Source organism: Scyliorhinus torazame, chromosome 17 (assembly GCF_047496885.1).
Source record: "Scyliorhinus torazame isolate Kashiwa2021f chromosome 17, sScyTor2.1, whole genome shotgun sequence".
In the NCBI taxonomy this organism is placed as follows: Eukaryota; Metazoa; Chordata; class Chondrichthyes; order Carcharhiniformes; family Scyliorhinidae; genus Scyliorhinus; species Scyliorhinus torazame.
In genome coordinates this window covers 1,500,221-1,513,214 of record NC_092723.1, presented here as the reverse complement: position 1 = coordinate 1,513,214, position 12,994 = coordinate 1,500,221, and the positions used below count along the sequence as shown (strand labels likewise).

Here is a 12,994-nt window from a genome sequence, read left to right as displayed (position 1 = left end):
ACAATAATAAAGATTATTATTAGATTATTAAATTCGCTGAACCTCATTAAAGAAGTTACGCTGAACATGAACAAGCATCCGGGTGTAGCGCTTACTCCGGTTTAGAAGTGGACAAAAAACTCAGGAAGCACAATTTGTGGAATCTGCTCCTCCTTGGCTCCAAAACAGGCTCTCCTCCCAGTTGGCCAAAAAAATAAAATTATCATTCTGTGTACATCACGGACTCCAAAATGCATAACTTGCGAAGGTGCCCTATCCACACATGAGCTTGTGATTTTAATTATTAAAGAAGTATGTTTTTTAAAAGATTATTTTAATTGATATGAAATGAAATGAAAATCGCTTATTGTCACAAGTAGGCTTCAATGAAGTTACTGTGAAAAGCCCCTAGTCGCCACATTCCGGCGCCTGTTCGGGGAGGCTGGTACGGGAATTGAACCGTGCTGCTGGCCTGCCTTGGTCTGCTTTAAAAGCCAGCGATTTAGCCCAGTGTGCTAAACCAGCCCCACTACCAGATAGTAAACCATTCTATGTATTCCCTAACTGAAAATCGAGGAAAATTACATTTGTAAATATTAATAGAAACATGCAATTGATTCAGTGCTGAATCAATGACAGATTACATTGATTGTACAAGATTAATGTTTATTTATTTCTGGAAGTATAGAATAAATTTTCCTGTTGAGAAGCCAATCATAAATCATCTTTATCATAGATTTTGGTGCAAATATTACAGAATGGAAAAATACAGCATTGAGACTATGAACATTGTACAATACATCAATCGAAATTCACACTACGTTTTAATATTTATCCAAAATAGTCCACTTAAATAATGTTTCATTTCCGTGTCAAACTTATTATACATGTCAAGGTGCAGATTAGATATAGGCACCCCTCCCCCATTTGGTAATATATTTTCATTGTGATTTCTAAAATGTAGAGATTATAAGGAGATGGTTTCTGGCAAGTTTGGTTATATAAGAATCATTTAATAAATCCCCCAACTTCTAACAGACCATTACTTTACATCATAAACTTCATTAAAAAGTTCAAAATACTTTAATTTGTCCCTCCAGGGATCAGGCGCATCATATGAGGTAACTCTCACCTATTGGGAAAATAAATCAAAATAAAAAAAACAATTAAATATTTTTACAGGATATTTATTTGATTATGACAAGCTTATAAAATGTGTACCAGTGATGTTAAAAAATGAATATTCCTAATACTCCCATGATTGCAATTGCTGGAGCATAACAGCAACGTGTGAATCTGTGTTTAAGGATAATGTGCAAAAGTTTAAAGGCTTTGTGTGTATACAATGCGCAAAGGTACTTCAGAAAGGCTTCCTCATTAAAAGCATATGTTTTACATCAGGACACATACAGTATAAACAAGCTGTAACATGCCATCGATTACTGGCAAAAGGCCACTTCAGACTATGTCACAAATACAAAGTGTGCATGTCACCAAGTGCTGAAATAAATTGAGTGAGATTTGGATGCTAGGAATGCTGTCCTCGGAACATTTTCACTTTGTTGTTGGAGGATACACCACAGTTATTGGCTGCTTTGTCCCAGGCCGCACAGTAAAGGTTCTACCGTAAGTTTGTGAAACTTGTGCATTCGGTGAACTGGAAAAGAATGGAAGATTCATAAAGCTGTTAATTTGCAAACGTAACGATTTAAAACCACAAGATAATTGCAAATTCAGTACCATCACAAGAAGACCAGAGGCGAGATTCTCCGACCCCCCGCCGGGTCGGAGAATTGCCGGGGGCTGGCGTGAATCCCGCCCCCGCCGGTTGCTGAATTCTCCGGCACCGGATATGGATGGGGGGGGGCGCGGGGCGATCTGGCCCTGGGGGGTGCCCCCACGGTGGCCTGGCCCGCGATCGGGGCCCACCGATCCGCGGGCGGGCCTGTGCCGTGGGGGCACTCTTTCCCTTCCGCCTTCGCCACGGTCTCCACCATGGCGGAGGCGGAAGAGACTCCCTCCAGTGCCCAGGCGCGGGAATGCCGTCAGCGGCCGCTGACGCTCCCGCGCATGCGCCGCCCGGAGATGTCATTTCCGCGCCAGCTGGTGGGGCACCAAAGGACTTTTCCACCAGCTGGCGGGGCGGAAATTCATCCGGCGCGGGCCTAGCCCCTCAAGGTTGGGGCTCGGCCCCCCAAGATGCGGAGCATTCCGCACCTTTGGGGCGGCGCGATGCCCGACTGATTTGAGCCGTTTTGGGCGCCAGTCGGCGGACATCACGCCGTTTCCGGAGAATTGCATCAGTTACTGCGAAATGCTTAATTTGTGCTCAGAAACTTCACTGTTTCTCTTGATACCAAGGAGTCACTAAAGATCTCTTAACACCAATAGGATCAAATACCTCAACATCCTAACATTATCGATAACAATTGCTGAATGTTGTTTCTGAATAACCTCGATGGGTATTTGCAGTTATGACTGTTCTGATCAGATCATTTTTCAGCAATCTCACTATAACTTTGCTGCACTCAAATCTGCCAGAAGTTTGATGGCTCTTATTGATCTGTTAGTAACTGATCCTCGTACTGGCCCTCTATGCACAGACACAAAGAACTTGGAAATAAACATTATTTGCTATTAATTTATTCAACTTTTTAAAACATTGGATCATTTTAGATCACATTTCCCAAACATATGTCATTGCAGGTGCAAGATCGAACTTGTAATTTATCAGTTATATATGACGGTATTTTTGTGGGCGTCGCTGGTTAGACCAGCATTTATTGCCCATCCCTAGTTGCCCTTCAGAAGGTGGGGGTGAGCTGCCTTCTTGAACTGCTGCAGTCCCTGAGGTGCAGGTACACCCACTGTGCTGTTAGGGAGGGTTCCAGGATGTTGCCCCAGCGACAGTGAAGGAACGGCGATATATTTCCAAGTCAGGGTGGTGAGTGACTTGGAGGGGAACCTCCAGGTGGTGGGGGTCCCAGGTATCAGCTGCTCTTGTCCTTCTAGATGGTCGTGGTCGTGGGTTTGGAAGGTGCTGCCTGAGGAGCCTTGGTGAGTTACTGCAGTGCATCTTGTAGATGGTACACACGGCTGCCACTGTGCGTCGGTGGTGGAAGGTTTGAATGTTTGTGGAAGGGGCATCAATCAAGCGGGGTTGCTTTGTCCTGTATGGTATTGAGGTTCTTGAGTGTTGTCAGAGCTGCACTCATCCAGGCGAGTGGAGAGTCTCCCATCACACTCCTGACTTGTCTTGTAAATGGTGGACAGGCTTTGGGGAGTGAGTTACTCTCCGCAGGATTCCCAGCCTCTGACCTGCCCTGGTAGCCGTATATATGATGCGGAAAATGATGGTATGGTTGTACACAAAATAATCAAAAAACGAATGGAATGCCGGCCATTGTATCTAAAGGACTAGACGACGAGGGTTAGAGGTCATGCTTTAGATGGGTAATGTCCTGGTTAAACCACACCATAAGCAGTTGTGCATACCAGGTCTTGAGAAGGATATATTGGCTTCGGAGGGAGTGCAGTGCAGTGAAGCGGAGTGGTGCTCCCTCGACACTGCAGTGAAGCGGAGTGGCGCTCCCCCGACACTGCAGCGAAGCGGAGTGGTGCTCCCTCGACACTGCAGCGAAGCGGAGTGGTGCTCCCTCGACAATAGCGAAGCGGAGTGGTGCTCCCTCGACACTGCAGTGAAGCGGAGTGGCGCTCCCTCGACACTGCAGTGAAGCGGAGTGGCGCTCCCTCGACACTGCAGAGAAGCGGAGTGGCGCTCCCTCGACACTGCAGCGAAGCGGAGTGGCGCTCCCTCGACACTGCAGTGAAGCGGAGTGGCGCTCCCTCGACACTAGCGAAGCGGAGTGGTGCTCCCTCCACACTGCAGCGAAGCGGAGTGGTGCTCCCTCGACACTGCAGTGAAGCGGAGTGGCGCTCCCTCGACACTAGCGAAGCGGAGTGGTGCTCCCTCGACACTGCAGCGAAGCGGAGTGGCGCACCCTCCACACTGCAGCGAAGCGGAGTGGCGCTCGCTCGACACTGCAGCGAAGCGGAGTGGCGCTCCCTCGACACTGCAGCGAAGCGGAGTGGCGCTGCCTCGACACTGCAGCGAAGCGGAGTGGCGCTCCCTCGACACTGCAGCGAAGCGGAGTGGCGCTCCCTCGACACTGCAGCGAAGCGGAGTGGCGCTCCCTGATAGAGGTATACAAAATTATGAGGGGCATAGACAGAGTGGATAATCAGAGGCTTTTCCCCAGGGTAGAGGGGTCAATTACTAGGGGGCATAGGTTTAAGGTGAGAGGGGCAAGGTTTAGAGTAGATGTACGAGGCAAGTTTTTTACGCAGAGGGTAGTGGGTGCCTGGAACTCGCTACCGGAGGAGGTAGTGGAGGCAGGGACGATAGTGATGTTTAAGGGGCATCTTGACAAATATATGAATAGGATGGGAATAGAAGGATACGGACCCAGGAAGTGAAGAAGATTGTAGTTTAGTCGGGCAGCATGGTCGGCACGGGCTTGGAGGGCCGATGGGCCTGTTCCTGTGCTGTACATTTCTTTGTTCTTTGTTCTTGTTCTTTGTTCCCTCGACACTGCAGTGAAGTGGAGTGGTGCTCCCTCGACACTAGCGAAGCGGAGTGCAGCTCCCTCGACACTGCAGTGAAGCGGAGTGCTGCTCCCTCGACACTAGCGAAGCGGAGTGGTGCTCCCTCGACACTGCAGCGAAGCGGAGTGGTGCTCCCTCGACACTGCCGTGAAGTGGAGTGGCGCTCCCTCGACACTAGCGAAGCGGAGTGGCGCTGCCTCGACACTGCAGTGAAGCGGAGTGGTGCTCCCTCGACACTGCAGTGAAGCGGAGTGGTGCTCCCTCGACACTGCAGTGAAGCGGAGTGGTGCTCCCTCGACACTGCAGCGAAGCGGAGTGGCGCTCCCTCGACACTAGCGAAGCGGAATGGCGCTCCCTCGACACTGCAGAGAAGCGGAGTGGTGCTCCCTCGACACTGCAGCGAAGCGGAGTGGCGCTCCCTCGACATTAGCGAAGCGGAGTGCTGCTCCCTCGACACTGCAGTGAAGCGGAGTGGTGCTCCCTCGACACTAGCGAAGCGGAGTGGTGCTCCCTCGACACTGCAGAGAAGCGGAGTGGTGCTCCCTCGACACTGCAGTGAAGCGCAATGGTGCTCCCTCGACACTGCAGCGAAGCGGAGTGGCGCTCCCTCGACACAGCAGTGAAGCGGAGTGGTGCTACCTCGACACTGCAGTGAAGCGGAGTGGTGCTGCCTCGACACTGCAGCGAAGCAGAGTGGTGTTCCCTCGACACTGCAGCGAAGCGGAGTGGTGCCCCCTCGACACTAGCGAAGCGGAGTGGTGCTCCCTCGAAACTGCAGGGAAGCAGAGTGGTGCTCCCTCGAAACTGCAGCGAAGCGGAGTGGTGCTCCCTCGACACTGCAGCGAAGCGGAGTGGTGCTCCCTCGACACTGCAGCGAAGCGGAGTGGTGCTCCCTCGACACTGCAGCGAAGCGGAGTGGTGCTCCCTCGACACTGCAGCGAAGCGGAGTGGTGCCCCCTCGACACTAGCGAAGCGGAGTGGTGCTCCCTCGACACTGCAGTGAAGCGGAGTGGTGCTCCCTCGACACTGCAGCGAAGCGGAGTGGTGCCCCCTCGACACTAGCGAAGCGGAGTGGTGCTCCCTCGAAACTGCAGGGAAGCAGAGTGGCGCTACCTCGGCACTGCAGTGAAGCGGAGTGGCGCTCCCTCGACACTGCAGTGAAGCGGAGTGGCGCTCCCTCGACACTGCAGTGAAGCGGAGTGGCGCTCCCTCGACACTGCAGAGAAGCGGAGTGGCGCTCCCTCGACACTGCAGCGAAGCGGAGTGGTGCTCCCTCGACACTGCAGTGAAGCGGAGTGGCGCTCCCTCGACACTAGCGAAGCGGAGTGGTGCTCCCTCGACACTGCAGCGAAGCGGAGTGGTGCTCCCTCGACACTGCAGTGAAGCGGAGTGGCGCTCCCTCGACACTAGCGAAGCGGAGTGGTGCTCCCTCGACACTGCAGCGAAGCGGAGTGGCGCACCCTCCACACTGCAGCGAAGCGGAGTGACGCTCGCTCGACACTGCAGCGAAGCGGAGTGGCGCTCCCTCGACACTGCAGCGAAGCGGAGTGGCGCTGCCTCGACACTGCAGCGAAGCGGAGTGGCGCTCCCTCGACACTGCAGCGAAGCGGAGTGGCGCTCCCTGATAGAGGTATACAAAATTATGAGGGGCATAGACAGAGTGGATAATCAGAGGCTTTTCCCCAGGGTAGAGGGGTCAATTCCTAGGGGGCATAGGTTTAAGGTGCGAGGGGCAAGGTTTAGAGTAGATGTACGAGGCAAGTTTTTTACGCAGAGGGTAGTGGGTGCCTGGAACTCACTACCGGAGGAGGTGGTGGAAGCAGGGACGATAGGGACATTTAAGGGGCATCTTGACAAATATATGAATAGGATGGGAATAGAAGGATACGGACCCAGGAAGTGAAGAAGATTGTAGTTTAGTCGGGCAGCATGGTCGGCACGGGCATGGAGGGCCGATGGGCCTGTTCCTGTGCTGTACATTTCTTTGTTCTTTGTTCCCTCGACACTGCAGCGAAGCGGAGTGGCGCTCCCTCGACACTAGCGAAGCGGAGTGCTGCTCCCTCGACACTAGCGAAGCGGAGTGGTGCTCCCTCGACACAGCAGTGAAGCGGAGTGGTGCTCCCTCGACACTGCAGTGAAGCGCAATGGTGCTCCCTCGACACTGCAGTGAAGCGGAGTGGTGTTCCCTCGACACTGCAGTGAAGCGGAGTGGTGCTCCCTCGACACTGGAGTGAAGCGGAGTGGTGCTCCCTCGACACTGCAGTGAAGCGGAGTGGTGCTCCCTCGACACTGCAGTGAAGCGGAGTGGAGCTCCCTCGACACTGCAGCGAAGCGGAGTGGCGCTCCCTCGACACTGCAGTGAAGCCGAGTGGTGCTCCCTCGACACTACAGCGACGCGGAGTGGCGCTCCCTCGACACTGCAGCGAAGCGGAGTGGCGCTCCCTCGACACTGCAGCGAAGCAGAGTGGCGCTCCCTCGACACTAGCGAAGCGGAGTGGCGCTCCCTCGACACTGCAGTGAAGTGGAGCGGTGCTTCCTCGACACTGCAGGGAAGCGGAGTGGCGTTCCCTCGACACTGCAGTGAAGTGGAGTGGTGCTCGCTCGACACTGCAGTGAAGCGGAGTGGCGCTCCCTCAACACTGCAGCGAAGCGGAGTGGCGCTCCCTCGACACTGCAGCGAAGCGGAGTGGCGCTCCCTCGACACTAGCGAAGCGGAGTGGCGCTCCCTCGACACTGCAGTGAAGCGGAGTGGCGCTCCCTCGACACTGCAGGGAAGCAGAGTGGCGCTCCCTCGACACTGCAGGGAAGCAGAGTGGCGCTCCCTCGACACTGCAGCGAAGCGGAGTGGTGCTCCCTCGACACTGCAGTGAAGCGGAGTGGTGCTCCCTTGACACTGCAGGGAAGCGGAGTGGCGCTCCCTCGACACTGCAGTGAAGCAGAGTGGCGCTCCCTCGACACTGCAGCGAAGCGGAGTGGCGCTCCCTCGACACTGCAGCGAAGCGGAGTGACGCTCCCTCGACACTGCAGCGAAGCAGAGTGGTGCTCCCTCGACAGTGCAGTGAAGCGGAGTGCCGCTCCCTCGACACTAGCGAAGCGGAGTGGCGCTCCCTCGACACTGCAGTGAAGCGGAGTGGCGCTCCCTCGACACTGCAGTGAAGCGGAGTGGTGCTCCCTCGACACTGCAGGGAAGCGGAGTGGCGCTCCCTCGACACTGCAGTGAAGCGGAGTGGCGCTCCCTCGACACTGCAGTGAAGCGGAGTGGCGCTCCCTCAACACTGCAGCGAAGCGGAGTGGCGCTGCCTCGACACTGCAGCGAAGCGTGAGTGGCGCTCCCTCGACACTGCAGTGAAGCGGAGTGGTGCTCCCTCGACACTAGCGAAGCGGAGTGGTGCTCCCTCGACACTGCAGTGAAGCGGAGTGCCGCTCCCTCGACGCTAGTGAAGCGGAGTGGTGCTCCCTCGACAGTGCAGTGAAGCGGAGTGGCGTTCCCTCGACACTGCAGTGAAGCGGAGTGCCGCTCCCTCGACATTAGCGAAGCGGAGTGGCGCTCCCTCGACACTGCAGAGAAGCGGAGTGGTGTCCCTCGACGCTGCAGTGAAGCGGAATGGTGCTCCCTCGACACTGCAGTGAAGCGGAGTGGTGCTCTCTCGACACTGCAATGAAGCGGAGTGGTGCTCCCTCGACACTGCAGTGAAGCGGAGTGGCGCTCCCTCAACACTAGCGAAGCGGTGTGGTGCTCCCTCGACACTGCAATGAAGCGGAGTGGCGCTCCCTCAACACTAGCGAAGCGGAGTGGCGCTCCCTCGACACTGCAGCGAAGCGGAGTGGTGCTGCGTCGACAATAGTGAAGCGGAGTGGTGCTCCCTCGACACTGCAGCGAAGCGGAGTGGTGCTCCCTCGACACTGCAGCGAAGCGGAGTGGCGCTCCCTCGACAATAGCGAAGCGGAGTGGTGCCCCCTCGACACTAGCGAAGCGGAGTGGCGCTCCCTCGACACAGCAGTGAAGCGGAGTGGTGCTCCCTCGACACTGCAGTGAAGCGGAGTGGTGCTCCCTCGACACTGCAGCGAAGCGGAGTGGCGCTGCCTCGACACTGCAGTGAAGCGGAGTGGTGCTCCCTCGACACTGCAGTGAAGCGGAGTGGTGCTCCCTCGACACTGCAGTGAAGCAGAGTGCCGCTCCCTCGACGCTAGTGAAGCGGAGCGGTGCTCCCTCGACAGTGCAGTGAAGCGGAGTGGCGTTCCCTCGACACTGCAGTGAAGCGGAGTGCCGCTCCCTCGACATTAGCGAAGCGGAGTGGCGCTCCCTCGACACTGCAGAGAAGCGGAGTGGTGTCCCTCGACACTGCAGTGAAGCGGAATGGTGCTCCCTCGACACTGCAGTGAAGCGGAGTGGTGCTCTCTCGACACTGCAATGAAGCGGAGTGGTGCTCCCTCGACACTGCAGTGAAGCGGAGTGGCGCTCCCTCAACACTAGCGAAGCGGAGTGGCGCTCCCTCGACACTGCAGCGAAGCGGAGTGGTGCTGCGTCGACAATAGTGAAGCGGAGTGGCGCTGCCTCGACACTGCAGTGAAGCGGAGTGGTGCTCCCTCGACACTGCAGCGAAGCCGAGTGGTGCTCCCTCGACACTGCAGTGAAGCGGAGTGGTGCTCCCTCGACACTGCAGCGAAGCGGAGTGGCGCTGCCTCGACACTGCAGTGAAGCGGAGTGGTGCTCCCTCGACACTGCAGCGAAGCGGAGTGGCGCTCCCTCGACACTGCAGCGAAGCGGAATGGCGCTCCCTCGACACTGCAGCGAAGCGGAGTGGCGCTCCCTCGACACTGCAGCGAAGCGGAGTGGCGCTCCCTCGACACTGCAGCGAAGCGGAGTGGTGCTCCCTCGACACTGCAGTGAAGTGGAGTGGTGCTCCCTCGACACTAGCGAAGCGGAGTGGCGCTCCCTCGACACTGCAGTGAAGCGGAGTGGCGCTCCCTCAACACTGCAGCGAAGCGGAGTGGTGCTCCCTCGACACTGCAGCGAAGCGGAGTGGTGCTCCCTCGACACTGCAGTGAAGTGGAGTGGTGCTCCCTCGACACTAGCGAAGCGGAGTGGCGCTCCCTCGACACTGCAGTGAAGCGGAGTGGCGCTCCCTCGACACTGCAGCGAAGCGGAGTGGCGCTCCCTCAACACTGCAGCGAAGTGGAGTGGTGCTCCCTCAACACTGCAGCGAAGCGGAGTGGTGCTCCCTCGACACTGCAGCGAAGCGGAGTGGTGCTCCCTCGACACTGCAGCGAAGCGGAGTGGTGCTCCCTCGACACTGCAGCGAAGCGGAGTGGCGCTGCCTCGACACTGCAGCGAAGCGGATTGGTGCTCCCTCGACACTAGCGAAGCGGAGTGGCGCTGCCTCGACACTGCAGCGAAGCGGAGTGGCGCACCCTCGACACTGCAGCGAAGCGGAGTGGTGCTCCCTCGACACTGCAGCGAAGCGGAGTTGTGCTCCCTCGACACTCGCGAAGCGGAGTGGCGCTGCCTCGACACTGCAGCGAAGCGGAGTGGTGCTCCCTCGACACTGCAGCGAAGCGCAGTGGTGCTCCCTCGACACTGCAGCGAAGCGGAGTGGTGCTCCCTCGACACTGCAGCGAAGCGGAGCGGTGCTCCCTTGACACTGCAGTGAAGTGGAGTGGTGCTCCCTCGACACTGCAGCGAAGCGGAGTGGCGCTGCCTCGACACTGCAGCGAAGCGGAGTGGTGCTCCCTCGACACTGCAGCGAAGCAGAGTGGCGCTCCCTCGACACTGCAGCGAAGCGGAGTGGCGCTCCCTCGACACTGCAGCGAAGCGGAGTGGTGCTCCCTCGACACTGCAGTGAAGTGGAGTGGTGCTCCCTCGACACTAGCGAAGCGGAGTGGCGCTCCCTCGACACTGCAGTGAAGCGGAGTGGCGCTCCCTCGACACTGCAGCGAAGCGGAGTGGTGCTCCCTCGACACTGCAGCGAAGCGGAGTGGTGCTCCCTCGACACTGCAGCGAAGCGGAGTGGTGCTCCCTCGACACTGCAGCGAAGCGGAGTGGTGCTCCCTCAACACTGCAGCGAAGCGGAGTGGTGCTCCCTCAACACTGCAGCGAAGCGGAGTGGTGCTCCCTCGACACTGCAGCGAAGCGGAGTGGTGCTCCCTCGACACTGCAGCGAAGCGGAGTGGTGCTCCCTCGACACTGCAGCGAAGCGGAGTGGCGCTGCCTCGACACTGCAGCGAAGCGGATTGGTGCTCCCTCGACACTAGCGAAGCGGAGTGGCGCTGCCTCGACACTGCAGCGAAGCGGAGTGGCGCACCCTCGACACTGCAGCGAAGCGGAGTGGTGCTCCCTCGACACTGCAGCGAAGCGGAGTTGTGCTCCCTCGACACTCGCGAAGCGGAGTGGCGCTGCCTCGACACTGCAGCGAAGCGGAGTGGTGCTCCCTCGACACTGCAGCGAAGCGCAGTGGTGCTCCCTCGACACTGCAGCGAAGCGGAGTGGTGCTCCCTCGACACTGCAGCGAAGCGGAGTGGTGCTCCCTCGACACTGCAGCGAAGCGGAGCGGTGCTCCCTTGACACTGCAGTGAAGTGGAGTGGTGCTCCCTCGACACTAGCGAAGCGGAGTGGCGCTCCCTCGACACTGCAGCGAAGCGGAGTGGCGCTGCCTCGACACTGCAGCGAAGCGGAGTGGTGCTCCCTCGACACTGCAGCGAAGCGGAGTGGCGCTGCCTCGACACTGCAGCGAAGCGGAGTGGTGCTCCCTCGACACTGCAGCGAAGCAGAGTGGCGCTCCCTCGACACTGCAGCGAAGCGGAGTGGTGCACCCTCGACACTGCAGCGAAGCGGAGTGGTGCTCCCTCGACACTGCAGTGAAGCGGAGTGGTGCTCCCTCGACACTGCAGTGAAGCGGAGTGGTGCTCCCACGACACTGCAGTGAAGCGGAGTGGTGCTCCCTCGACACTGCAGTGAAGCGGAGTGGTGCTCCCTCGACACTGCAGCGAAGCGGATTGGTGCTCCCTCGACACTAGCGAAGCGGAGTGGCGCTGCCTCGACACTGCAGCGAAGCGGAGTGGCGCACCCTCGACACTGCAGCGAAGCGGAGTGGTGCTCCCTCGACACTGCAGCGAAGCGGAGTTGTGCTCCCTCGACACTCGCGAAGCGGAGTGGCGCTGCCTCGACACTGCAGCGAAGCGGAGTGGTGCTCCCTCGACACTGCAGTGAAGCGCAGTGGTGCTCCCTCGACACTGCAGCGAAGCGGAGTGGTGCTCCCTCGACACTGCAGCGAAGCAGAGTGGCGCTCCCTCGACACTGCAGCGAAGCGGAGTGGTGCACCCTCGACACTGCAGCGAAGCGGAGTGGTGCTCCCTCGACACTGCAGTGAAGCGGAGTGGTGCTCCCTCGACACTGCAGTGAAGCGGAGTGGTGCTCCCTCGACACTGCAGTGAAGCGGAGTGGTGCTCCCTCGACACTGCAGTGAAGCGGAGTGGTGCTCCCTCGACACTGCAGTGAAGCGGAGTGGTGCTCCCTCGACACTGCAGCGAAGCGGATTGGTGCTCCCTCGACACTAGCGAAGCGGAGTGGCGCTGCCTCGACACTGCAGCGAAGCGGAGTGGCGCACCCTCGACACTGCAGCGAAGCGGAGTGGTGCTCCCTCGACACTGCAGCGAAGCGGAGTGGTGCTCCCTCGACACTGCAGTGAAGCGCAGTGGTGCTCCCTCGACACTGCAGCGAAGCGGAGTGGTGCTCCCTCGACACTGCAGCGAAGCGGAGTGGCGCTCCCTCGACACTGCAGCGAAGCGAAGTGGCGCTGCCTCGACACTGCAGCGAAGCGGAGTGGTGCTCCCTCGACACTGCAGCGAAGCAGAGTGGTGCTCCCTCGACACTGCAGCGAAGCGGAGTGGCGCTGCCTCGACACTGCAGCGAAGCGGAGTGGTGCTCCCTCGACACTGCAGCGAAGCGGAGTGGTGCACCCTCGACACTGCAGTGAAGCGGAGTGGTGTTGCCTCGACACTGCATTGAAGCGGAGTGGTGCTCCCTCGACACTGCAGCGAAGCGGAGTGGTGCTCCCTCGACACTGCAGTGAAGCGGAGTGGTGCTCCCTCGACACTGCAGTGAAGCGGAGTGGTGCTCCCTCGACACTGCAGTGAGGCGGAGTGGCGCTCCCTCGACAATAGCGAAGCGGAGTGGCGCTCCCTCGACAATAGCGAAGCGGAGTGGCGCTCCCTCGACACTGCAGTGAAGCGGAGTGGCGCTCCCTCGACACTGCAGCGAAGCGGAGTGGCGCTCCCTCGACAGTGCAGCGAAGCGGTGTGGCGCTCCCTCGACACTGCAGTGAAGCGGAGTGGTGCTCCCTCGACATTGCAGTGAAGCGGAGTGGCGCTCCCTCGACACTGCAGTGAAGCGGAGTGGTGCTCCCTCGACACT

General features: G+C 58.3%; 1 protein-coding gene across 2 annotated transcripts in view; it reads right to left on the bottom strand.

The window, feature by feature from the left end:
• Positions 1–624: 624 nt before the first annotated feature.
• The window catches only part of LOC140393621 (uncharacterized), a 77,259-nt gene continuing 64,889 nt past the window's right edge, over positions 625–12,994 (bottom strand). For both annotated transcript variants that reach the window (XM_072479891.1, XM_072479892.1), the window contains one exon: positions 625–1,636. In XM_072479891.1, the coding sequence (XP_072335992.1) occupies positions 1,534–1,636 (103 nt within the window). In that variant the 3' untranslated portion in view covers positions 625–1,533. The remainder of the gene's footprint in view (positions 1,637–12,994) is intronic.